Source organism: Lonchura striata, chromosome 3 (genome assembly GCF_046129695.1).
Source record: "Lonchura striata isolate bLonStr1 chromosome 3, bLonStr1.mat, whole genome shotgun sequence".
Taxonomy (NCBI): domain Eukaryota; kingdom Metazoa; phylum Chordata; class Aves; order Passeriformes; family Estrildidae; genus Lonchura; species Lonchura striata.
The window spans coordinates 8,457,131-8,484,936 of NC_134605.1; the positions used below are offsets into that span (position 1 = coordinate 8,457,131).

Genomic DNA, 27,806 nt, shown 5'->3' on the forward strand with positions numbered 1-27,806 from the left:
CAGCTGACTACATTATGGGTTTAAGATGGAAAGAAAAACATCCATATTGAATTGCCCAATAAAAAAAGTGAAAGGACAGAAGGAATTGGTTTGCTTTTCAAAACCACATTTGTGTTGTATGATTTTTTTTGCGGTAAATTTCAAGATTTTGCAATTTCTGGGAGAACATGCAGACCAAACAATGACTGTCCACAAGTAAACCCTAAATAAAACCAAAAGCATTATATGAACTCTATTTTCAATAATGGACAATCAAATTTTATTTTTTAAAAAGGATAAATAAGGTTGGTCTAAGTGTGGTTTTCTTTTAGACTCACCTGCAGGCATGCATCCACCAAATTTACAAATTTAAAATGGTTTTTAAATCCAGCTCCAAATCCACTTTGACAGCACCTAGATGAACAGATAAAATACACTGACCTCTCCTTTAATTAACAGAGGATATATTAAATAGTATCTGGGGAGGCCCCTTCAGAACAGGCATGCAAGAGACACATACTCTATCCAAACCTTATTCCATTTAAAAAGGGCAAACAATCCCAGGGGTATGGGGGAGGGCAGGAACTATCTGTGATACTGACTAATAGATTTAAATATAGCTTATTTTCTTCAAATGTAGCTGGTATCAAATGTCTTTCTGTACATAGAAAGTTCAGTGAGATAGGAACAGCTATTTTAGGGTTGAAGGAAGGTCAGCAGAACACAAGACAAGCATTGGTGTTCCAAAGTTCTTGTAAGGATGCTAAACTTGACAGTGCTGTTTAGGAAAATGCATTTTTACTGAAGATATGTTGGCAGAGGACTTCATAATGATTAAATGCATTAAACTAAGGACTCCCTTTTTGATCAGCAACGTGACTTCTCTACTCTTTGGAACTTTGCTATCAGTAATCTTTTTCATAATAAGCAGCAGAAGAAAGACAAGGATTTTTAGTTTTAGGGTTGGAGGCTCTTCATGGGGGGGAGGAGTATTTTTGGGTTTGTTTTAAATTAAATGAAATAATATTTTCACATATTTATGCAAATAAGGTGATCATTTTCTTTTGCAAAGCAGACAAAAAAAAAAAAAAAAAGCTTTAAATGCAGTGATTTTTACAGTCAGGCTAAGTAACTAAAGGTTCAGACACACTCTAAATTCCATAGATGCAGGAGCTAATCTCTTCTGCTCTCCATGCAAGGAGACTATCCAGCCATGCCATCCATTGCTCCAGTTTCTCTACAGCTGCTAAGTGCGATACTTAACTGTGAAGGTGGTGAGGCCCTGGTACAGAATGCTCAGAGAAGCTTTGGATGTCCCATCCCTGGAAGTGTTCCAAGGCCAGGCTGGATGGAGCTCTGAGCAATGTAATCTAGTGGAAGGTGTCCCTGCCCATGGAAGGGGGCTGGAACTAGATAATCTTTTAAGTCCCTTCCAACCCAAATTATTCTGTGTTCCATACAGAATAAAAAAAGGGGAAAAGCACACTATTTTTTTTTTTTTAATTATTTTAGCAGCTTTCCATTGTTTGCTGCACTGCCTGACTTCCCTCAGCTCCAGCTGCATGTTCAAACTAAAGAAATCAGATAGATTTTGCTCTTGGCAATCTTAAGTATGTATGTCACTTACCCCTTCATGGCTGCACACCACTCATGCCAGCACTGCTGTCACTGCTTTCCAAGAGAGATTCTACAAGACCAGCCTGAGCCCAGGTGATAACCTGAGCCAGGTTATCAGCAGTGCCACAGAACTCCCAGCTCCCAGCAAGTTTAAATTTAATCTGCTCTCAGCATCCTCCCAGGGGCTAAGGCCCAGCAGCTTCCCGGAGCACAGCTGCTCCCAGAATAGGTCCTCTGAGAGCACACAGCCAACACTGCCACTCTGCTTAAAAAAGAGTCTTGCTCTGATGGAGATCCCAGCGGACCACTTGGACAGGTGTTTGGGTAGCACAGACTTTCTGCTCCATCAGACCCAGTGCCCAAGAGCTGCTCTTATTTCTTTTGAAGGACCCCAGTGTGCACCTTTCCATGTTAAATAAACTCAACCTTTTCTTAAAACCACTTCCACAGCTGAGAAGATACTTTCAGAATTCCGTGAAAAACAATTAGTTATTTTTCCAGACTATCCACAAACAAACCCAAAAATAAGCTTAGAGTGATGGATCTATTTGTCTCGCTTGTTCCCTTCAAGGATTAATTACACAGTAACCTGCACCCCTAATTAGGATATTTGTGACTCACATTTCTGAGAGCATGAATTGGACGATATTTAGTTCTGCTAAAAGTCACACAGCCCAGGATATGGAAAACTACCACTGGACAGCTGTATTAAATAGAAATAAAAGACAACTGAGGGAAATTAAACTTCATGTTACCTGTTCCTTGAGGTAACTGCAAAGACAATATTCCGCTTTACCTAAAATAAACCCAAGAAATGGAGAGTGAATATGGACCACCAAACTGCACAACTGTAAACACAGTGGAACATAGTTTTTCAGTGAGTGAAGTCTTTATGTTTGAAAGAATCTAGGACATTGCTGGTACTCTTGATCTCTACCATGATATTCTTGCAGTCCAACTATCACTGTGGCTTTTGATCTTTTACCAAAAATCTCAAGTTTTCAAAGGATGCAGGAAGTTGGCCCAGTGGTCCATGCTATGTGAAGAGATGATGCAAGTATTTTCCAAGCTGAACTTAATGTCTATTGCTTTGCTTCCTACAGTCAGAGAAGACTGCATTTTTACCCATGTGTTTTAATTTTTTTTAGTCATACATGTCTATGTGTGAAATCCTGAAAAAATTAAGAGATTTAGCTGCCACTTTTAACTTATGCCAAAGGGCATAAATTAGATAGGTCTGCTAAAACTAACTGTCCATGACTTACTAAATGTAATTGAGGCTGCTATGACTGAGGAATTGTCATTCTACATAATCTCTCAAAGACACACTTCAATTAACAATGAATGAAGCTGGTTTTTGGAACGCAACAGTAAAGAGGCTATGATGATTAGCACATCAACGAAGCAGAATAATTATTTCACTGTGCTTATTATCTAGTGCCCAAAGAAAGCCAGAACACTCAACTGTTAAACAAGCAGTGATAAGCTACTAGAGCAATTTTGTGTGCTAAAGATACAATTCTCTACAATACTGCTCCTGGAGGAAAGACAAATTTCAACCAGCCTAAGTGTCTCGTGTGTAACAATCCAAGGGCAAAAATGAGAGGTTCCTACCCAAACTCTTCACTGTGATGTACCACAGGCTGCTCCACATCCTTATTCTGCACAAGTGGAAGACAGTCTCTACCTGATGTTTAGCTCAAGCTACAATTACCTGTGGTTTGATTTTATCAGTATCCATAAGTACCCAAAAGTGGGTAGCAAGAGGAAGGATCCAGGCTCTTCTTGGTGGTGCCAAGCAATAGGACAAGAGGCAATAGGCAGCAACTGATGCACAGAAATTCCACCTGAATATGAAGAACTTCTTTAGTGTGCAGGTGACCATGCACTGGAATAGATTTCCTAGTGAGGCTGTGGAGTCTCCCTCACTGTGGAGTCTCCCTCCCTGTGCCCTGTGCTCTGGGGTGACCCTGCTTGAGCAGGGAGGTTGGACAAGATGAAACTGTGGTCTCTTCCAGCCTGACCCACTCTGTGATTTCCAGAAGTTGATGTGATGAGCTGTGGCCCACTGTAGAGAGTGGCATTCCTCAGGCCAGGTTATTGTTGAATACTGGGAATTGATGCTATTCCTCAGCCAGGGCTCATTCTCAGTCCATCTGCACAGAAACACCTGGAGAACATGGAAGCACCCAGCATCTTGCCTTTGTTGACAGCCCCATCTCGTGCAGCTCCAGCCCTAACACACACCCTCTACACACTTAAGCCTTGCTCATCTCCTCTCCCCATCCAACCATTCCCGTTTCCTGGTCATGATGAGTAAGTACATTTGTTACCAAAAAGGCCCCGTGTGTGAAATCCTTACTCAGTTCACCAATTTCTTCAGATCAAATACAAAGAATTACTAGTAACAGTGATATTCTAAGTTGAGACTGTTAACATTAACACAATGAATTTTATGTAAAATATAAACATTTATGAGGTATGAATACTGCCTCTCTTCCAGCTTAAGACTGATACACACGTAGGCTTTATCCCTACGTCACTTTTTAGAATCTTCTGCCCAAAAGAAACAAAGACTTTGCATGTGTAGTACTCAGTCCTGCAGCTACCTAGCACAGGGAATTTCTTATGGATCTTGAATTACAAAAAGGCAATTTAAGGTGCTAGGATAGACCAGAAATGAACACCCTGTGGCAGCCCTTTTTGAAATTTTTGCCATTTGTAGAAGCAAGATCTGTGAATCTCTTGTCTTTTTACAGACCAGCAGAGTGATGCCTTTGGAAGGCTGTTTTTCTCCTTAGGATGCAGAAGCAGATCTCTCTCAGGTTTTCTTGGATGAAAATGTACCCACCACAAATCTTAAGCAACCCAGCAATTTCTGCTTTTAACAACTGTCATTCTCACACAAAGTCTTCTGCAAGAACTACTGGTACAATAAATGCTGTAAAAAAATGTTTTGGTATTGTACTCTGAGATATGATATGGATTGACTTGAGTAAACTCTCATATTTTTAAGCCCATATTCCCCTATTTTCATATATCTCCGGGGGAAAAAAAAGTTAAGTCTGTAAACATCTTCTTTTCTTCCTCTGTCCTCACCAAATATCAATTAATGCAAAACCAGCATATTTATCTAGATCATAAGGGTTGCAAAACTGAGTCTGATGACCACTTATATCTGATGGTTCTGCTATCTTACACATATCCTGGTTAACTGCATATATTTCTGAATTCAGAGGTAAGATTAAAAAAGACAATCATCAGCATTAATTATATATGAGATCTTGTTAATAGTCAAAATTAAATGCTGAAACAGAAAACAAAAAAAAATCACAAATGTTACACCTTAAGAAAGTTGGATTCATTAGAAGTTTATACTTTTGTTTTCTTCTTCTAGAGTTAAAAAAATTAACAATTGTTTAAGTACACAATTTAAAAACCAGTGGCTTATGACTGACATGTTTTCATTCAATTGTCGATACTGCTTTAAAAAAATCAAATGCAATTCCTACAGTTACAGCAAATCAAGAGTCATAAGAAAATATTTACATTGCAATGTTCTAACTCATGCTTCACAAAATGGCCACATAATTGATTTAAGTGTCATCTGTGAACCATGTTGTACTCAGATGCAGACCTGTTTTAGGATTCCAGCCATATTCTGCTAAGAGGCTTAACAGGAGTAAATCGGGGTTTTAGATCTCTGGCCTCTTCCAAACAGGGATGCAGATGACAGTTTATCCTTGCAAAGACAACCCCATTTCCAAATCAGCCCATTTGACAGCAGCCTAATGAGAGGCAACAGGATCTATACCACCCAATTGCAATGGGATCTACACCACACAATTTGTGTTATGTAAATGCTGATATGCTGCTAGAACAGTGGAAAAAAAAAATGTTTGGCCAGAAGCAAAAAAATCTGCTCTTTTTCCTTCCGCTTCTGTGACTTAATGAAGAGACACACTCTTAACTAATTGCTTTGGCAGGCCAGCAGGCTGCCTGTGCTTAATGACACCATTAGGAATTCCACAAACTTTCAGCTTCTAACACTAAGAACTTTCAACATGTGCATTTTAAGAGTGAACCTTGGAATTCTTTTTCTTTTTAAAAGATACTTTTCCTCTCACTTTTTCCCATTAGCTGCTGCATCAAGCATAACAATACACAAATATGCAACATGCACTTCAAACTGGGCACTTGAATGTCCCAGGAAAACTTAATACTTACAGAACACCCCTCCTGGCAAAATGGCATTCAGAGCAACTATGAGTTCACAAATAATAGAAAACTACCTCCTGACATGATTGCTTCAGGCTTGCTACATACATCCAGCATACATACACCTGCACTTCCTCAAAGCTCAACAGCTCTTCATTTTGCAGGTCTGAGTTGTGAACATGCACCAAAATTCCCTTTTCATACCTACAACAGAAAATGAAGATTCTAAACATCAGATAGCATATTTGTCCTTCTTCACACTCAATTTGATTCCTTTTATAGGCTAGGACAACACTCTTTTAAAATTTAGAAATTCATAAAAAAGAAACAAGCAGACAAGCATTCGAAAGATGGCTGGCTTTTCTCCTGGAGGCTACATTTTTTTTTTTTTTAATAAAAATCATGTAACATTTAAAAAAGATAACATTGCTGTAATTCAATTAGTTTTCTTCCTTATTTGTTTTATGCAGTAGAAGATATAATTATCAGCTTCCTACAAACAGCTGACATTTTGGTTAGATTGGAACAGGACTGTGGGACAACCAGATTTAAATGCAGATCCAGTAAGGATGCTAACATGCCCAAACTGCAGCTTCCCAAACATCTGCTTAGCAGCCTAACTGTCTACACAATGAGATTCACTGACCCAGAGAGGAGCTGTGCATGAGCCCTGCAATATTGGCCAGGACAACAGCTTGAACAGGGCAGGCTCAACATCAGATCACCCCATACAGCTTTTCTTCCCCTCCAGCGTCCATGAAGTCACTGACACAGTGAACATCCAGTTATTTTAGTCAAACTGGAAACTCTACTGCTCTGTTAGCAAATGCATCACAACTCTACAGCCTCAGTGTTATGGTATTGTTCCCAGGATAAAAAATTGACAGTTCAAACTGTCAAGCAGAAGTCACAAACTAAACAAGCCCACAGCCTTACACATCATTACCTGGCACCCCTGCCCCTAGACCTGACTATTTAGTAAGCTCACAATCCTCCTTCTGATATTGCTCCTCAAGAGACAGTACACAATAATGGAATTATTTCCAGACAATCCTCAGGAAACAACTGCAAGGAAAGAAACACTGCTAAAAGCTACCTCTGGACATAGACAGGGCAAGATAATTAGGACCAAAGGAGGGAAGCAGAGCCCTGCCATCTGCACTCCATAATCACTTTTAAAGGCAGCTCTGTGACAAATATGCTTTGTGCTTGACATGACTGTTTTTGTGGTTCTTTATAGGCACTAAATGTATCCAACACATGATGCAAACTCTTGTACATAAATTTGGATTCCAATGCTGCTGTTGACATGAAATTTTAGGAAGTGCGATGCTCACAGTGGTGCTGTAAAGTCTGTCATGGATCAGTTTCTTCTACCACAGCCTCCTGAACCACCACAGTTCAACTAAAGATATGGTTATTACAGGTATGCCAGTAGATTCTGTGATCTGAAATGACTGGCACTTCAGAGCGTCGAAGAACCTCCTGCACCTTAAAGAGTACAAAAAAATATTGCAAGGAAGAAGAAAAAGTTATGCTGGTGACCATGTACATGGAAAAACAATCTGCATATCAAAGTGAAAAAGCATCTTCTGATCAAAGTCTCCTTCATTCCCAGACCATCTTGTACACAGGGTCCCCAACTTGAATCGTTCCAGTTTTGTCAACAGCAAAGTATTTCCCAAAGAGAGGACTGGTTTTGTAAATGTGTTTCTCAGATGGGTCACATAAGCGGTAACTGCAAAGAGAAAGCCCTTCTTTAGAATAAGTGCTAGCAAAACCTACGCATCAAAATATCAGTGATGAAAGAGAAGACAAAGAAGACATGCAAATAATGAAGCCTTATTTTGGTCATCATACTAGACTAAAAACGAAATAAATATTCTAGTTAAGAGAAGCAAGCAGTTCAAATTGAGGGAAAAAAACCTTACTGTATTCACACATTCATGTTTAATATATAAAAAAAATCCTTTTATAAAGAAAAGTCAAAGAACAAAAGTTAGACCTTTAGATACCTTAAATACCTGCTACCCCAAGCTTTTACTGTAGCAGATGTGACAGAGACAGGGAATGTGAAGTTTGCAATAAAGAAGAGAACTTCCTGAATTTTCTTACCACATAGAATTGCAAGAAGTAGACTGGAAACCAATATACACAGGCCTTCACATTGCATTATGTCCCACACACACTTCAAACCACTTTTAAAACACTAGTCTAACAGCTGTTGGTGTCTAGCCTAAATCCTCTCCCACAGTTTAAGAAATAGTGGTATTTTTATAACCTTTTCAATGTTTCCAAGGGCTCCTTCCTGTCGATGACCCCAGTGTCTGGATTAACGGTTGTTAAAATACACCTGCAATGACAGACAGTGCCAAATCAGTCAGGGCTTCTTATCACAAACCTCTTTGTTCCTATGTAAAATAAAGGTCTCCAGTGTTTACCTGCCACAACACACAGTCCCTTTCATCTCCACATCACCAATAAGAATATCCTCCCAGGTGTCCTGAGGGAAGTAAACATTAGGCATATATTAGACACAAGCACATGTAATTACTTTTCCAGAAGTGGCACAGTCATTCACAAAAACGTGCACCATTTCAGATGATCACCTTTACTAGCACCTTCAAAATATGCATAGTTACACTACAGTACTGTAATGAAAACCCTACTGTCACTGCATTTATCCAGTTCAGGACACACTAATAATTCTATCCAAAAAGACAGACACACAAGTAATGAATCCTCTTCTGCAACATACACTTTTCTGAATCACTGGACCTAAAGCAATTTGTTCTTGCTCTATGGGTGATAATCTGATCTGTGGCCTCTGGTAAATCTACAGTTTTGCATAAAGGAAATTTTTAGGGGAAGTAAATTTTTGCTTCTCATCTACACAAGCTTTCTATTGCAAATCATCCTGGGAGATAAAAATCTATTCCTGCTTTAGGGGCTTCTTCAATTTGAGAAATAATCATCCAGAGACCTGTGACCTCCATCAATGTTTCACATGCATTGATGTGAGCTGAAGCTTTATCTCTCTGGAACTGAGCTGTAAAAATCACATAATAGCAGCTTTCCTCACCCTTGTTGGCACCATCACACAGGGCAACTGAGTTATAAAGAAACATAACCAAACCTTCAAAAAGACATTTAAGACAATTATTTTACCTCCTCAAAAGCACTGCAGTCTGTTACAAAAATATTTGGCCTGAAGTTCTGTATCTTAGCTTTCTTTTCCAGCCTGGTATTTAAATCATCCATTGAAGCTTCAGAGATGATCAAGACTGGGCTGCAGTCAGGATAGGCAATCTACAGAAACAAACATCACCAAATCCTAAGGTTGCTGTAAGAGCATGGGAGGAAAGTCACTGCATGGCAAAAGACATGGCAAAAGATGTTGGAATCAGTGGCCATTTAGGTTGCTCTGGTCAAGTTTTGATTTTCCTGAAAGTAGGTTAACAAGGAAAACAAGATGCTTTTCCCTATTTCAGTCACCATGGCAATTTTTGTGTGCTCAAATTGCCTTATCACAACACCAGAGGGAGTTCTACATCCAGAACAGCCCATACTCAATTACAGCTGTCCACTCATCAGTCTGGGATGCCTGGGCAGTGGGAGGGCCATATTAGCAAATAAGGCAAATGAACAGTATTTAAAAACCTCTAAACATCCATGAAGTGGAGTTCCACAGAGGTAGGGGGAGAGAAAAAAAAAAAAGAAAGAGACATTTTGGTAATAATTTTAGTATATAACCCTCCTGCCTTTCTCTTATGTTATTCTTACTCCATTCCTGTACATACCTTTCAACCACAAGATGATGAGCATTGAAATAAGTATCCAAGAAATTCTGCCTTTTCTTTTTTGCTACAATTCCAGAACATCACCCCTCCTTATCCAAGTCTCTTCTGATGAAACATTGTGCTTCTATTGATCTCAGTGCCCTTACATAAAAAATGCATACCTATAGAAGTCTATACCTTCTTCTCTTTGTACAACAACAAGCAAAAACACTGATGCCCTACAGACAATAACATCACTAAAGCAAGGTACCTGCAATTTTAATTTGTTTAAAAACCTTATATTTGGTACAATTCAAAGTATCTTCACCTGAGAGAATTCTTCAGAAGAAAAGATGGGCAGCAGTGGCTAAAATGATATAAGGATATCTGAGCACAGCATTTCCTTCCTATGACACTTCTCTAATATCATACCTTCAAGCCTCTTCCACAGAAAGAGAAAGAACTCTGAAACTTCCTTGGAATTTTAATTCCTAGGCCCACAGCTGTAACCATTCTGCTTAAACATCATTCCTTTGAACAAAATACAAAGTAACACAACTTGTATCAGTATACTCCCAGACCTAACAAGGGATAGGGAGTAGAATCCTGTGCAACACAGATTACACCATCAAAACATCATGAAAGATGTAACTTTTTTGTATTCAGTGAGACACAGAAGGGTATTGTATTCTGCAATGTAAAAGTTCCTCTTCAAGTATCAGTTTCAGACTCTTTAGCTGTGAATGGTCAATAGTTTAAAACAAATTTGAAGTAAAAATTAAGCAAGTCGCCTCTTTACAGAAAAGAATACTCACATGGTTTTAGCATACAACTACACACCGTGCTAAACTGGGCTCAACTACCAAAGATGGAAGGGGCAGGTTCTGGTGGGTGGGTGAAAATGGTTAAAAGGACATATTTCTGAGAAAAAGTGTTCATTTACCTCATCTGTGTTTCGGAAAAGGGCTATCATATCCTTTGACTTTCTTGGCATCATGGAGGGCTCAAAGTGCACCAGTCGACAGGGCTCTGAGCTCAAGAAAGTGGTGATCCACTGAGCCACTTCATCACCACAGTCCCTGCCTTGGATATCCTGTCCAAACACCCTGCAGAGTCACAACACAGCAGCACATTAGCTGGAAACATGAAGGTTCAATGAAACTTCTTATTCAAAGGTAAAAAACATGTTTTAATAGCGGTAACAATATAAAGAAAAATAATCATTCCCAAAGGGCAATCTTCTTGTGGCCACTGTGTTTTGAAAGCTAAAGAACATGGACATGACCAGACAGTAACAGCTGGTGAAAGAACGAGCTCTGAAATAGTGTTAATGTGACAGTAATAAACCTACCTGCTTGCCCCGCTTTGAGGGAAAAAGGGCCTGCTCCTGCATTTGCACATGACTGCTACACCAATTGACTTCTAATGAGAAATCAGCTGAAAGGCAACTAATTTCAGAAAATGAACAATAGTTTGAAATTATGTGATTAGTTATCACAACTGATATGTACAAATGTTATTAATTAAAAGTGTCCCTAACTGTTAAGGAAACTTTCCTTCAGATACTGGGTGCTGTCAAACTTTAGCCAGAGATGAGCGAGACTCTTCAGTTCAGACTTCACATACAAAATAGCTCAGTATCTTAAAGGAGGTTAAAGATTTCTACTGGAAACAAAGTCCATGGGGCACAAAAAGCCACTGCCAGTGGCCAGAATACAAACAAGTTTATGCAAGGAACATTTTCCTGTCAAGAAAAGCTAAACCTTGACTCAATCCTTCAATATACTTTGACACCAGTCATGAGTAATTTTGTTTCACTTTTCAAAGTAGCCATTTTGACCCAAATGCACTGCTGTTTCCTATCTGCAATGATATCCTGGGCAGCTCGAAGCATCGAGATGCCCATGCAGCTCCTCTAGAGTGAGCCCAGCTCCTAGGAGCCCTTATTTACTCATCTAGGGGAGTGATCATTAGTGTGCTGGCATCAATATCCCTGATCCATTTGCTAGGATTCCTGTGTCTACCCTGTAGATATCTGTAAGGCACTGCTTTAGCTCCAGCTTACAGGACATGAGCTCCCATAAGCACTCATCTTGAAGGCAAATTTATTAACAAAGAAAAAGAAAAAAAATAAACCAGAAGAACATATCCCTGAGCTCTAAAACTGGAAAATCCAAGAAATCCAAGCTAACTTTTCATTTCTGCAATGTATTAGGCTATTTAAATATTCTTCTAGTGACACAACAAATTTTAGAAAAATAGCATCTTGCAAACTGCACGGTTTTGCAGTGCATGTGCCATTGGCCAACACACAGGCATTACGCACAGGTTTGTAAAAGCCTGTTCCATTTCTCCAGGAGAAATGCTACCATTTGGAACTTGCACCTACCTTGCATAAACAGAGATACCGAGCTATGCTGATCAAGGCTTTCCACAGCAACGGACTTATGCTAAAAGCAAGCAAATGCAGTTCCTTGCCACCACTCTTTTAGTTACTATTACAGCATTAACTATCTCTGCTATCCAAAGAACAAACACTTACAGTATAACTTTGTAGAGCCTTACACCACTTACAGTTTCTAAACACCCACATATTAATTGACATTTTAGCAGAGAAAAGGTTTTCCTCTTTCTGCTGGCAGTTTTCCAGCACGGATTTCTATATATAGATAAAAAAACTAGGCCTGCAGTCGCACAGCAAAACTCTAAGCACACAGCTAAATCACTGTTTGTAACTCATTCACCTGAAACTCCTTTGGGGTAGCACCTCCAGAGAATGCCCTAAGCCCCTTGAATGCCAGTCTTTCCCTTGTGACCTCAGGGTGAGCCTTGGACTACCAAGTTTTTCACTGAGGCACCTCAGTTAAATGGCTAAAGACAGGGGCCAGGGAGTCTAAACTCCAACATCTCACCAGCTCTGAATGGCCAGCATGCATGCAAAAATGCTGATGCACATAGTGATCAAGAAATACTCAAGTGCATGACTGAGGCTCCGAGATGCAGCTGCTCACCCAAGCAAGAACAAAAACACTAGAAGCAAAAACAAATAAGCAAACAAGACATTCTATAAAGACAGAAGATCACAGTTCATTTGGCAGACGTGTAATGCATGGTCTTTGATACTGTGTCATCTTTTCCTGAGCTTTGTTTTCACCAGTGTTTAGCAGATTAAAAGCAGAGCTTTTGTTATGACAACCATTCCCGGCCTCCTGTGTAATACATGGCAGAGAATTTCACAGAATTACAGAACAGTCTGGATTAGAAGCAACCTTAAAGACCACCTAGGACAACTCCCCTAGCATAAGCTGAGGCACCTTCCACTAGACCAAGGTGTTCAGAGACTCATCCAAACTCACCTTGAACACTTTTAGGCATGGGGCACCCACATCTCCTCTGGACAACCTGTACCAGTGCCTCACCACCCACACAGTGAAGAATTTCTTCTTAACACTAATCTAAACCTACTGACACCACTGTGCCTTGTCAGTACAGGCTGTGGTTTGAAGTCTATCTCACTTAAGCAGACAGTGAGAAATACCCACACAGAAAAGATACAGAGCTACTGAACTTTTACACTTCAAGTTCTGTATAAGGAAATGAGAAGCATTTCATATTACATACACAATCCTGAAAGGAAAAGCACATGAGAAAGACAACGCTGAGAGAGAGGGAAGCGGGAAAGAAAAATCCTTCTTCAGTACCTGCAGTTGTGGACGGGATTTTTCTTGGGGAGCTTTACAGGCACGCTTATCTTCTCCATGTCCCCGGCCTCCAAGATCAAGTTCCCGCTTTCACAGTGGGCAGAAATAAGGACGAGCCGCGGCTCCTGGCGAGCTGTCACCATGTGCCCGTCCTCCCTGACCACCAGCCAGAACCTGCGGCGGGACGGGGGCACAGAGGCGCCCAACAGCGTTAGCGCCGGGCCGGCAGCACCCGCGGGCGCCCGGGAGAACAAACTCCGTCACCCGCGGCCCCAGCCCGGCCGGCCTTACCTGTCCCGCATCTCCCCGCTGCGCAGCCCCATCGGCGTCACCTGCGCCCGCCGCACCGACACGCCCCGGCACGACTTCACCGGGTACACGAAGAGCCTGAGCACCGTCCCGACCCGCTGCAGGCGGCGGCGGCGGCGCGGGCCGGCCCAGCGCCAGGCCCCGAGCAGGGCGCCCAGCGCCAGCAGCGCCGCCGCGCCCCAGAGCCAGCCCGGCCGCGCCGCGCCCAGCGCGCCCCGCGGGCCGCTCATGGCCGCCGGGCCCGCGCGCGCTCCGAGCGGCCGGCCCGGCCCCTCACACCGGCCCGCACACGGGTTCGACCCCCTCACACCGCCCCGCACACCGCCCTGCCCCGCACACCGCCCCGCACACGGGCCCGGCCCCTCACACCGGCCCGCACACGGGCTCGGTTCCCTCACACCGCCCCGCACACGGGCCCGGCCCCTCACACCGCCCCGCACACGGGCCCGGCCCCTCACACCGGCCCGGCCCCTCACACCGCCCCTCACACGGGTTCGACTCCCTCACACCGCCCCTCACACGGGCTCGGTTCCCTCACACCGCCCCTCACACCGGCCCGGCCCCTCACACCGCCCCGCACAGGGGCTCGACTCCCTCACACGGGCTCGGCTCCCTCACACCGCCCCTCACACGGGCCCGGCCCCTCACACCGCCCCTCACACGGGCCCGGCCCCTCACACCGCCCCTCACACGGGCTCGGTTCCCTCACACCGCCCCGCACACGGGCCCGGCCCTCCGAGCCCGCCCGGAGCCTCGGTGCGAGAAAGGGGCGGCGCAGCGGGGCACACCCACGGCCGAGCGTCCGGCTCGGCAAAGCGCCGATAAATGCTGCGTTCCGTCCCATATCCGGGCTTTCGGCGCAAGCAGCGCCGCAGGAAGTGTGGGCCGTGTGGGAATACACAGGTCAAATTCACGCGTTGGGTTTGGCTCGGGGAAAAGGGGAGCAGGGGGATGGAGGCATGGAGGGCAGTAAATGGGGTGTCCAGTGCTGTCGGGACATCTGCGCACCCCCTCTGCCTGGTACCAAACTCCTGAGACCCCTTCCTCAGGGAAGTTGCTTTGTGGGATACACAGCTGCAAGGCAAATATGACATCAAATACAGGCTGGAGTGGCAAGTGTCACTGTTGCCACAGGTCTGTTCTCACAGGCAAAGCGAGAGCTTTGGGATCTGATGGCCAAACTCACAAACTGAAATTTTAGTGATAAGTGTGCTGAGAGCAAAGTCCCAGAATGCAGAAGATGGGGAAGCTCAATGTTGGGCATTTCTGGGAGGTTCAGACAGCCCAGGCACAATGGATTATTGGAAGTACTCCATCAGCAGCATCCTGGTGGAGAGGGACATTGAAGATGAGGCTATTGTGAACCTTTTTGATAATGGGTACGTGCGGGCAATCAAGCCGGGAGAGTTCCTCAAATTGACCTCAAGAATCACTTGATCACAGACCAGGACTGGAAAATGTTCCTGTCAATGGGAATCACCGTAGATTGTAAAAAGTACGGTGGGATTTGTGAAAAGCTGGTGGATGAAGACAATGTGATGGATGTCAGAAGCAAAGGCAGTGACAGCAGATCTATCCCTACTTGGCATGACCCCAAAACCTGATCTTCCTCATGGGCAAGAAGGGAGTGCACAGAGGAGTCCTTAATTAAAAGGACCAGGATATGACTGTGAGCAGGAAATCAAGACACAAATAGTGCCAAAGAGACAGAGAGCTGCCTGAGCACAGAGGGGAATTAAACCTGATTCTGTTGCAAATGTCTTTGCCTGCTTCTTTCAGATGAAGGGTGCTGGACAGGCAGCAGTGCTGCGACAACAGTCCACCTGAGTAGGTGTGGTACAGAAGGGAATAATGAGTACATAACTCATCAGGATGCTCAATTATTTTTGTGGTCTCCCAGCCATTTGGGGTTGTTGCTCCTTGTTATTCACATTTTACTAATTGATGCTGGGGTACAGGTCCCTGGTAACATTAGCTGTGTGAAAATACAAGGAGGGCAGTGCCTTTGCCCTCTGGTTCACCCCTTTGCTGTTTAAACCATGCTCTGATTCCAGTCATGGGTTTTGGGACCTTTCCCCTTCTACAAGTACACCACAACATGAAAGATAAACAGAACTTGTGTTTTTTTAGAATCTGCCCCTTTAACAAATGCAGAACAGTTCTGGAGATTAACTATTGATCAGCAGAGCCTTATGCTGCTGTTGGATTGTGTGGAGGACATGCAGAGACAACCTGCTGCCTGCTCACCTTCTATGTCACTTGAGACCCCTTCCTGTGCTACTGTCCTGGACACCCTGTCCTCCATATCCCTGGGATCCCCACATTGCTCCAGGTAAATCATAGGTGTTAAACTGCTTGCTCTGGTAAAACCAGACCTGCCCCAACACCTTCAAATCATTGACCCATTGAGTCAAAAATTATTACTTGTGATTGCCTCTATGACTCCTCCACAGACACAAGAGGGGAGCAACCCCTCTGAGTGGACGGAGAGCCCTTGCATTCTTTGGTAATCATTAATCTTCTGATTTAACATGGAGTTTATATTTTGTTGACTTTAACTGAATTCACACAGTGATCTTTAATCTGCACCTGCACCCACATGAGCAGAAAAATGCTATAAGGGGAACCAGGCATCTTGTGTGTGAGCAACTATCTCATGTCTGATGAGCAGTGCTTGCAAGCAGGAACCAAACTATATTAACCTAAGTACTAAAGAGATAAAAACACAAACTTGTTTTAGAATTTAACTAGGAAAGCAATGCATCACGTGAAATAAATTAAAAAACCAAACAAACTACTATTTATGCTGTCCACTTCTGACAAACATTAATGCTTATTTACACCAGCTTAAGGCAAAAATGAGTAATTAACTCCTGTGGTTTCTTGAGCACAGTATTCTCCACTGTGCAAACTGCAAAGTGCAGAACAATTTTGCTTTCCAAACTTCTGTCTATGAGGCATCAAAATAACAGAATTTAACAGAATTTTGAGAGAATTTTTTTCTGAAAATAAATGGGTGATTTACTTTTTGCTTGTTTCTTCTGAGTGCCAGAGAAAATAGGTCTGGAGCATGTATCTACTCTACCAGCATGAGAATTTGGAGAAGTAGAGACCTTGATAGTTGTGAGAAGCTACAGCTCCTTCCTAGCTGCACACTATGGGCAGCAAAGCAATGTACAGAACCAGATTATTTTAGTTCAAATGACTTGTTAACTGAATTCAGAAATAGCTCACATTGGCTAACAATTGGGTATTAATTTAGAGAAAAAAAATATTTTAAAATCCAAGAAGGACCTTAAGCTTTCATTCCTTAGATCTACTGACCTAAGGAGCCTAAGGAGATTTTATTTAAATCAGCCCTTCTGTTACATTCAGCCCTAACTCTTCTTGAAGAGTATCATGAGGAGCTTAAAGAAATAACAGAAGGCAGCAGCATCTGTATAATCTCTCTTCTCCTGCTATGAAACGAGGAACACAAGATCAGAAAAAGCTGTGGACAGCACAGTTGTGGTGAAATGTTTCAGGTCTGAGTCTGCAGGCTTTCACCCACACACCAGGTATCTCCCAAACAGCCTCCAGTCAACAGCCTGACCAGCAGGATTGTTTCATCCTCCATCCCTGGCACACTGGTGCTTACCTAGGAGCCATCAGCTCCTTGTACTCTTAAGCAATGTGAATAGAGCCACTCAGACAAAACAGGTACTGGTTTTGTTGCAATCCAAACACAGCCTCTTGTGTGGCAGAGCTGTTTGCTGTAGCCAGAGCAGGCACAGTATTCCTGCCCTTAAAAAGCAAATAAACATGTTTTCAATTGCTGATAACATCATCAAAGTTCAGGACAGTTGTGCTGACATTCTCTGCACCAGGTCTTCCCTTGTTGCAGGCTTCTTTAAAATGTGTCTGATCACATGAGAAATTCACAGTGTCAGTCTTGCAGCAAACTGGGGCTGGACTCCCTCAGTCATGAAAGTGGATGATGCTGACATAGCTTTAAAAAGCATGGTGTTAACTCAGTAGCACAGGACAAATTTTCAGGTAGAAAAAAAAATTTATGGAGAATGTAAAAGGTGTATCTGCCTTCAGATGTAGTGGGATATTTTAGATAATTCTAGAGACAAACCTAGACACTCTTGTAGCAGCAGCTCAGTCAGAGGCCTAAGTTGAATGATGAGGAAAGAGTTGAACAATTTTACTTGTTTCCACTAAAAAAACCAACCAACCAACCAACCAACCAACCAACCAACAAAAAAAAACAAAAAAAAAAAAAAACCCAAAAAAACAACAACAACAACAAAAAAAACCACCACAAAACAGATGGGGATTTTCTAGGTTTTCAATATGTACACAGTGCTGTACTTTGGAAAGATATATATAACCACATTGAGAGGAGAGGTTTGGATGGACATTATGAAAAATATAGTGACAAAGACAGCAAAATGCTGGCCTCAATTAGGTGTCATTGTGTTAGAATGGAACTAAATGTAGCCTGGGCTTGTCCCAGTAAAGGAATTAAATGCACACACCAGGGATATGGCAATTATTTTTTCAGTGACTCTCTGATAATTCAGCACAAGGCAGGGATGAGGGGATAAACTGGCCAAATATGCTGATTTCAACAAGATGCGATAAAAATCACATTATACTCACACACACACAAAATATATCCTTTTTCCAAAGTTAAAACAAACAATAATTTCAAGAAATTCCTTCACAGAGAGGAGGGGAGGGTAAAAGCATTGCTGTTTCCTCTTAAAATCTTGAAGGAAATCGGAGTTCAGTGAGTCATGCACTAGAAATGAGCTCATTGAAATTCATGTGTGGAAAAATCTCAGACAAGTAATTGGCAATGATAGAGTCATAAATAGAGTCATTAATGATGGATGCCTTTTAATGAAGCCAGAGCAAATATATAAAAGTATCTCTTTTTTGATGAGGTTTTCCCTATACAGAGAATTATTTATACCCAAAACCTGAGCTGGTTGATCAGCTACTTTGGTAACTATCAGCTGTCATTCCAGACACATAGGAAGATTAATTGACAATTATCTTTTTCTTCCAGTCAAAAACTAAACTTCAGTCTTTCTAAATGCATCAGGAAAACACAGATATTGTTTTTCCTGCAAATGTTTGGCCCATTAACTAATAGAGGCCGTTGACCTTATGAGTTCTCCTAGTGTTCTGTAAATGTTATTATTTTCCATCTGAATATAACATCCATCGGCAGCTTCAGGAGTCTCCAGGGTAGAGCTGTGTGTCACCTGGGAGAGCAGGTAAGGACCAAAGGAGAGGCTTTGAGGGGAGCAGGGCATTTGTTCTGCAGCACAAACATTAACACTTCTGCAGCTCTGGCTTATCAGTCATCACAGGGCAGGATGGGATTCACCAAGGACAGGAAAGTCCCCACCCTAATTGAGGCACAGCTGAAAAAACAATCTGACGCTAGTCCAGCGTCCCAGGAAAGGAAGGAGCAAAGAATCGTTTACAGGCAGCAGAAACAGGGGAATACAAAAAGCATGAGGAAGCAACTGTGGTTTGCTGGAGTGGGGTCCAAGGCACTCCTGGGGGAGTCTCATTCCAGCCTGCCAAGCTCCTGTACAAAATGACACACCCTCTTGTAGGCAATTGATGAGATGAGATTTAGAACCAAGAAGTGGCTGTGGCTCATCCCCTCACCTCTAGTGAATCTTCCTTAAGGAATGTTTTTGAGATGCAGCAAGAACTTCAGGGCAGAGTGCAATGCATTTTTAGGTGTTGAAGGAAAAAAAAAAAACTGACACAAAAACAATGTTCCTATAGCTTTACATTTTAAACACTTGGGCAGAGCAAGATCAGGATTCCACTGGGTAGGAAACACCGGTGTACAGAGATGCACATTACACTGCTGTGTCCCCACATCCTGAGGATGGCTCTGGAGGCCAGCCTAGGGAAAGGCAGGAAATCCCTGCAGGAGATGAGGCAGAACAACGGGGCAGGCTGGAAATCTGTGGGTTTTTCCCAGGAGATGGCAGTAAAGGACAATCGCCTTTCAGCCAGTGGAACGCAGGGAAGTGGAAGCAGCGGTGGAAGCGGAGCTGCTCCTCCGGCATCGCTGCCGCCCTCGCCAGTCGCTCCTTGTTACCAGGAGCAAAGCTTTATTCTTCGCGTCTGTGCTTCTAGCAAGGGCGAGGAGCTCAGACTTCTACATTTCCATACAGTAGGTAAATTAAAAGCTTTCTCCTTACCATGGAAGAATCCCATTCTCAGCCTCATCCAGACTGGCAGAAGCCCAGGAGATCTCTCCTCCAGCCTCCGGCTCACAGCAAGGTGAACGCTGTGGGCTGCTTCCCACTTTGTACAGTCATGCCTTGAGACACTCCACAGACCGACTCCAGCCTCCTGAAGTATCCTCTTATGCTTAGTGATCATATTACTGCTTTCCCTGACTTGGCTGAAAGCTCCCCAGTTTGGATTTATTATCTCTTGCTGTCTGGCTGTAGACTTCAGTAAGGAGCCCGGCTCTATATTGTTGGAAACCCTTTCTTACACACTGAAAAGCTGTTGTCAAGTTTCTCCCGAGTCTTTTCTCCTCCAGCTGAATGTCCAGAGCCCTGTGTCTCTCCTCATGCACCTTGCAGGATTCAGGAAAGTGCACCACCCTCTTTGAGCCCAGTCTAGACTTCACCCCAAAACAGGCCTGGCAGCCTAATACTACATCCTGAAAGGAGAAGAAAAGAAATTATTTTATTCCTTTACTTTCTCTTAATTTAATTATCTCCATTAATCTACAAGTTCTTCAGGCTCTCTGCTTTTCCTTGAAGAAAAAAGGATTTCCAAAGCACACTCTGTACAGGTAGCTGCAGCAACTGTGTGCATATTTTAGGATCAGTTTTGTCTCGGAAGAGGCCAGCGTTCAGCTAACAAGGGACTTGGGATACAGAAAAAGAGACAACTGGTTTGACTGCACCCCAAAACAAAACCTGCCCCTTTCCCAGTCTTACAGACAGGCAGAGGTCAGAAAGGACATTCATCCCTGGAGTGATCTGTGACCTGGGAGGGGCAAAGACCTGGAAGTGCCAAAGTGTTGTGGTGTGGTACAGCTCTTCTCAGTCACTGCACTTCCAAAGCAAGCTGTGCAAGAGTGCTTCCTTGCTGCTAATGTTACAGGACAAAGGACAATAGCTCTGAGTCCTCTGCCATTTCCTCAGAGCCTGTGGTAAGCCAGAGGAGTAATTAAATACTCTGGCAAAACCAGAAGAAATATGCTTTATTCTGCTCTGTGACTCATTGGCCATTCACAAGGAGTAGCCAGGAATTTAAAGTAAAAGTGACTTGCCAAACTGTCTGGTTAGTGGAGTTTGTTTCTGAGAAAAGCATGGACAAGTTCACTACGTATTTCTTGCCACTCTTACATGTACTCAGCTTCCTGAACCTATTTATCCTGCCATTTGTTATAAAGCACAGTGGAAGGTGTATGGAAAGCTGAAGGGAATCAGATAGGCCAGCAGCACACCACTGAAGACAAACCTGACAAATGAAACAATGGGTAGAGGTTTCATGCAAGGGGCTGAAGGGTGGAACATATTTTGTCCAGCTCAAACATCAAATCAAACCTTCTCCATGTATTCACTTTGGTATCCACTGCAACCCACATTGTTTATGAGTGAGTCAAACACCTGTTTTGCTCCTCAGAGGCACCAGGAGTTCAGCTGCAGACAAGCCTATTTTAATAAAAGAGCCTGTGTGCACCTGTGGGTTGAAAGCTGTCTCTGCTGGGGTGGCTCCTCCAAGGACCACCTTGCCAAGAATACATAACACCTGTGCAGAAGCCAAGGTTCATGTCCCAGACTGTCCTCATGGCTTGGCACCCACCGGGGCTGGGAACACAGGCTCTTCCCCAGTCCCAGCCTCCTCCCCATCACCAGCATCTTGCTCTCCCTCATCTCACGTGCAGACTTCCAGCATGGCAATTCTGCTTCAGATGGAGGCTGCCCATTTTTTTGGCTGAGCAGGTGACCTGCCAGCCAACACTGAGAGGATCAGGGAATATTTCCTCATCTCTCATGCCACTGAGACAACATTTAGCAACAGAGCTGCAGGACCTGCCCTGTTCCACCTGCTTGCACCACAGCTAAGCCAGACCTGGCCCAACAGAGATGCTGCCATGGCTGACAGGAGGTACAGCCCTCTGCCATCCACCCAGCTGAGAAATGAACCTCGCCCTCTGGATTAAGATTTCCTAGGCATTGCTTCCTCAGCTGGGCTAATGAAGAGAGCAGCAAACCCTGAAGCCAAGGCTTGGCCTCACAAATTCCCTTCAGGAGCTGAGGAGTGAATCACTGCTCAAGGAGAACTGATAAGCAGCACTAATTGGTAACCTCAGTGAGAACCATCAGTTCGTTTTGCAGGAGGAAAATGAATCATTAGCAGGTTTATTGCAGCAGCACAGGTTACTTGCTTACTTTTCCTTTCTCTCTCCTCTTTCTTTGTTTTTGGTCTATTTTAGAAACATTGGCCAGCCAAAGCTGACTCACCAATATGCCTGAAGCTTTTCTTTTCTCAGGCTCACACAGAAGCACCACGTACATGTCATTCAGGTTCTGTATGGATAGCAACCAGGTTATTCCCTTAAAGTTGCACCAGGTGAGCAGAGGCTGGATGTCAGCAGGCAAAAGTCCACTGTGCTGAGCAGTTCAGGAGCTAAGGTTCATGTTTACCTTTGTGGAGGGTCTGAATGGGCTGGACTCTGTGTGTTGCAATGAGGGAGCAGCCTTACTAGTCAGGGGACATACAGACAAATCAATGGGACACTCACTCCACACAGAAAAATAGAGACACTAGTCTCTTCCTGCATGGCTTTAGTAATTTGGAAAAAAGGTTTAATGATTTATGCTGTAAGAGCACTGTGAAACAGGCAGTCATGTAACAAAATCTGAAGTTAATCCCAAACCCTGCAGGCTGGTGTGGCATACGGGTGTTAGGACAACCTTGTTCTTACTGCATTATCAACAGGCTGGTGGGGCAGATAAGAGGGACAGGTCTGTCCCTACAAAAAAGCTCAAGAGAAACAACTGAAGGTATGAAATCAATGAGCAAAATCCCTTTGTGGCTACTCCTACCCCAGCTTTTGCAACCTTAGATCCTCTGCAGCCTCATCTCCACACCTTGCTGTTCCTGAGCATTTCTACACGGTCTGGGCTGCAATCATGTCCTGCCAGGGCCCTGAGGCCACAGGCAAAACAACGTGGGGAAGTTTACACTGCAGCTTCCCCTGGGCTGCTGCTGAGAAACTCCTCCTTTGTGCGCTTACTTACGTGTGTAGGTAAAAACAGTCATGGATCTCGTGGCTTTTATTTACAGTCCAGTTAGAAAAGAGCATAACACCCTGCCCCACCCCCCCCATCTGATTCATTTGCTACATTTAAAAGAAATACAGTGTGGTTTGCCAAGACATACAAACTCCTTTGTTCAGAAAAGGCAAAGAAAGCAAGTGAACAGCATTTTTTTCCAGTTAAGTCAACTCCTTGATTACAAAAACACCATCAAAACTAGAAAGATATGTAATACATAGAAAGTGCTAGCAGGGAAGTCATTTACAACTACCACAAAAGACTGACAGAAACAAACAAACAAACAAACCCCACAAAATTTTTAAGGCCCATAAACCACCTTGTTCCTGTGTCATCAATATATGATTTATGTCCCTGGAGGTGTGGCATGGAAGCTGCTGCATCTGCAGCACTGAGCTGAGCCATCTGATACTGACATCCTCCTCCTACAGCTTCCAGGTGCAGAAATGATGATGGAGCTGGCAGGTTATTTGGCCTTGTTCTCATATATCACACTTGTTCATTCTTATACCAAATGCTGCATATATATATTTTTTTTTTCCTCAGATGCTGCTGGCAATCAATTGTTTTTCCCCTGGTGAACACCACAAAATCAGGCGTAAAATGGCCCAGCTTCCAGAATCAGGAGTATCACATATGAACTCCATTCCCAGTAAAAAAAATATATGCAGATTTCACAGTAGCAGAGGAAAAGTTGAAAATGTTAATCACAGTGAGCCTTTAATCCCCCAAAATCACAAATACACACCTTATTTTCTTTCTGTATTTTTACATCTTTCTCATGATTATTTAAAGGCTCATTATGTCCAGGGTTTGAAATGAACAACTATGATGCAGCAGAGCTCTCCATGTCTCAGGCCACATTCCATTTATGTCCAAGTATATTTTTAAGTACACTCATAATCTTAACCCTCTCAGGTAAAAAAAAACCGCACCAAACTCAGAATTTCAGAAAACCAAACACTTTCCTAATCCTCTGTTATCTGTTTCCTCCACTTCTTTGACAATTCCTCTCACTACCCAAACTCATCTCCACCTCCCCAGCTGCTCTCCCATCCTCTGTTTTCCTCTCTCTCCCTCACCTACTTGCTTTTCCATCCATCCTTGGCTCCCTTCCACACAGCAGGAAGCTCTGGAAAACCAACTCATGCCCCAAAGCAAACTTCAGTTCTATTATTCAAAGATTATTTCCTCATCCTTACACTTCTTTGACCCAATCTGATTTTACAAAGCACCGGAATTTTTTTCAGAGAAGAGCACTCAGTCTTGGAAAGAGTCTGGTGTAGAGGCTCAGGGATGTTGGTCCAAGAGGTTTTTCAGATCCAGGTCTCAAATTTAATCCTGAGAAAGCAGCAATGGCCTCGTGTCCTCTCCCATGGGGCACAGGGAGCTGTCCTAGCGGACGAAGGATGCCACATGTGTTGACACTCCAAAGGGAGCAGAATAGGCTGCTGCTAATCCTTGCAGGCCAATCACCAAGTAGTGACAACCTTTCTGCAGAACCTTCCCAACATTCTGGGGAGAGAGATGATAAAAAGGGATTAAAAAAAGACAGGGTGAAAGAAAATACCTTCACGTAAAATCATTCCGACAGCCAATGTCACAGGCCCAGAAAATGAAATTCTCCCACAGCTAACGAGGGCTGCAGAGTGGAAAAACATTTTACCATCTATTTTTATATAGGCATACACACCCACAGGGTATAGTTAAGCTGAACGGATGAAGCCTCCACAGGAAGCCAGGCTTTTACATGTGATTCTATTCAAGAATAAAATTAGTTTAAATTCACCCTAGTTTGTAGAAGTACATAATTCCCACATTACATGCTCTAACTATGTTAGCAATTCCTAGAAGTTCATAGTGTGCTAAAACTGGAGCTGAACAAGAAGGCAGTAATCACTGAGAATACTGTTATGGAAAGGTCATTGCTTTTTGTCAAAATACAATTTCTTTTGTCAAAGTAAGAAAGTTATGGTCCCCATCAGTACACATTCAGGAACTCATCTATATACTGCACTAGAGATAAACTTGCCATGGATTTTTTAACTGAAAACCTTAATTTAATTTTAATTTAATTTCTGATAGCTTTTGGTCATGTGGCCACTCTCAGCTGGTGAATCAATACAATGTAGTCAGATTTGGAGGAATATCAGAATTAATTTTTATTTACTCCTTATGGTTGTGCAGGACTAGATTAAAACAACCTCTTATAGAAAAAATGGAATCTGAGTAAGTATTTTTAAATCAGTGAAATCTAGTCAATATCTATTATATTCTTATGATTTCTTAAAGCTGGATCACAGAGGTTCTGGCACATAAAAACCTTCAGCTGTCATGATGATACTACACAGTTGAACTTTGCTGGTTTTACTCCCATGGAAACTCACTCAAAAGGAGTTAAGATGCCAAAATAAAAAGGTGGCTCGAGCCTGGGGGCAGATCCTGAGGCTGGAGGAGAGGTGCAAGGCCTTCCTTTCCCACATCTGCCCCTGCCTCACTATGTCACACTGGAGTCTTCTTTCCCCCTTCCTGCCCTTCCCTTACCCAGACCTCACCTGTTCTTCCATGAGTTGTTCTTTATGCCAGAGCCAAACTGGCAACACTTCCCCGTGGGAATATCATCTGACCAACACAAAAGGGAATACACAGTACCTAAGAGCTGTCCTGTGCTCTAAACACCATTAAAGGCATCTTTATACCAACAGCACCACCAGCAAAGTGATGACCTGCTGCAAATATTCTCGCAAAACTGTACCGTACACATCAGGCCTATGGCTTGAGACAGCTTCCTACAGCATGGGACCTGGAAAACACTGTGCTGGAAATGCAAAGGATCAAATTCATCATGAAAGAATGAAATATTCTGTTCATTTCTTTATGAAACAGTAGGATTTGAGAGGCAGCTCCTGACAATGCTGACATCTGTAAACTGAATTTCAAAAGTAACTTTGCCAGGCTAATGGCATTTTCTGCATGTCAGACATAGCAAGCATATCTTTACCAAAATCATGATTTTTTTGATATAATGCAGTAGAAAGTCAAGTCTCATGCTGACATCTCAGCAGCAGGAAAGGATTCCTGACACAGAAATGTTTCTCCTGCGAACATAGAAACTATTGTTTGCTACGAACATCCAAGACATACCTGAGATGTACTTAAGTGACATGAACAAGAGAAAAACAATAGAATTCTTCCACATGGCAGTTCTGTAACTAAAGGCACCAATCTTCCGGTGGGAGGAAAACCAAACCACCAGACTGTAGGGCTTGTGACTTCCCACACAGGAAAGCAAAAGAACAATTTTGATCCAAAATTACTGTTACAGATGAAGAACAAGCTGCTTTTATTTTTTGCCCCTGTAACTCACAGCAGTGAATTCTAAGGGTCACCTTGGCCAAGGAATGTCCTGCAGGGCTGTTTATCGTTTCTTTCAGGCACTTCAGTGGAAGGGAAAAAAATAGCAGGCCAATTAACTGGAAGTTTTAAGGAATAGTTTTTAAATAATGACCCTGAGGGAAACGCAGAACCAAGCGACGCAAAGCACCCGTCACATGGATCAGCTTAGTGTCATTTTCACTTCGAACAGACAGATTTTGTGCTCTTTGATCCAGGCGACGATCGGTGTCCGGCCCCCCTCCAGCAGCACCGGCTCCTTCCCGGGCAGGTCCGGAGCAAGCCCCGACCCCACCTCGGAGCCGGGCGCTGGTCCTGAAATGCCCGCGGGATGAGGGGCAATTCCAAAAGCCCCTCGGAACTCAGCGGCCCCGCTGCCCTCTCGGCACCGCAGACCCGGGGATCCCCATGGCGTGCCGAGGGTCCCCGTGCCGAGGGTCCCGTGCCGAGGGTCCCCGTCCGAGGGTCCCCGTGCCGAGGGTCCCCGTGCCGAGGGTCCCCGTCCGAGGGTCCCCGTCCGAGGGTCCCGTGCCGAGGGTCCCCGTCCGAGGGTCCCGTGCCGAGGGTCCCCGTCCGAGGGTCCCCGTGCCGAGGGTCCCCGTCCGAGGGTCCCGTGCCGAGGGTCCCGTGCCGAGGGTCCCGTGCCGAGGGTCCCCGTCCGAGGGTCCCCGTGCCGAGGGTCCCCGTCCGAGGGTCCCGTGCCGAGGGTCCCCGTCCGAGGGTCCCCGTCCGAGGGTCCCCGCTCCGGCCGTGCCGGGCGCGCTGTGCTCTCACCTTTCCGTACTTCTTGAGGCGCTTCCCGTAGTGCCGCTTGCCGGGAGCCCGCGGCGGGCGCAGCGGCTCGTAGGAGCCGGGCAGGACGGCGAAGCGAACCTTCCTGCAGCCGGCGCCCTCCTCCTCCTCCTCCCGCAGCGCCGCCGGCCGCGGGGCCCCCGCGCTGCCCCCGGCCCCCGCCGCCTCCTCCTCCTCGCCGGGCAGGATGCAGACTCGGTCGTCGCCGGCCCCGCGGCGGGAGAACCTGCCCCTCACCTTGGCGCCCACCGTCATGGTGCCTTCGGGCGCCGACCTCGGGCGCTTCCTCCGCCGCGGCGCCACAGGTGTGGCCGGAGGCGGCCGCTGCCCCCTCCCCGGGGCGGGACGGCCACGGGAAGAGGCGCCCGGCGCGGGGCTGGCGCTGCCCCGGCTGCGGACCCGCTCTGGTGCGGGAAGCCGGGAGCCGCTGCGGGAGCCCGGGATCGGAGCCCGTCAGCTCAGCGGGGACAGGTGAGCGCTGATGGAGCGGCACAGCCCCGCACCGCACCGCGCCCGGGCTGCTTCGGCCCCGGAGATGGTTCCGTGGCACCGCACGCACTGCCCCGGCCCACGGCAGCACCGCTGCAGGAGGTCCCGCTCTTTGCCCGGCAGAGAAAAACGCCACGCTCCTTGCACATCCCTCAGTTATATGTTCCTACTAAAGCCACGGGTGAACGGCCTCTTCTGTGTCC

General features: G+C 44.5%; 2 protein-coding genes across 2 annotated transcripts; both read right to left on the reverse strand.

Annotated features, from left to right (window-relative positions):
* Nucleotides 1-4,951: 4,951 nt before the first annotated feature.
* MTARC2 (mitochondrial amidoxime reducing component 2) lies at nucleotides 4,952-13,833 on the reverse strand. The gene is made up of 7 exons (XM_021552610.2): nucleotides 13,586-13,833; nucleotides 13,295-13,468; nucleotides 10,537-10,699; nucleotides 8,983-9,123; nucleotides 8,256-8,317; nucleotides 8,096-8,167; nucleotides 4,952-7,552 (listed from the first exon to the last, which is right to left on the reverse strand). Exons 1-7 carry the CDS (start codon nucleotides 13,831-13,833, stop codon nucleotides 7,423-7,425), a joined length of 990 nt encoding a protein of 329 aa, XP_021408285.2. The 3' UTR covers nucleotides 4,952-7,422.
* Nucleotides 13,834-22,914: 9,081 nt separating this feature from the next.
* C3H1orf115 (chromosome 3 C1orf115 homolog) lies at nucleotides 22,915-27,458 on the reverse strand. The gene is made up of 2 exons (XM_021552776.3): nucleotides 27,097-27,458; nucleotides 22,915-24,444 (listed from the first exon to the last, which is right to left on the reverse strand). Exons 1-2 carry the CDS (start codon nucleotides 27,367-27,369, stop codon nucleotides 24,325-24,327), a joined length of 393 nt encoding a protein of 130 aa, XP_021408451.2. The 5' UTR covers nucleotides 27,370-27,458; the 3' UTR covers nucleotides 22,915-24,324.
* Nucleotides 27,459-27,806: the final 348 nt, after the last annotated feature.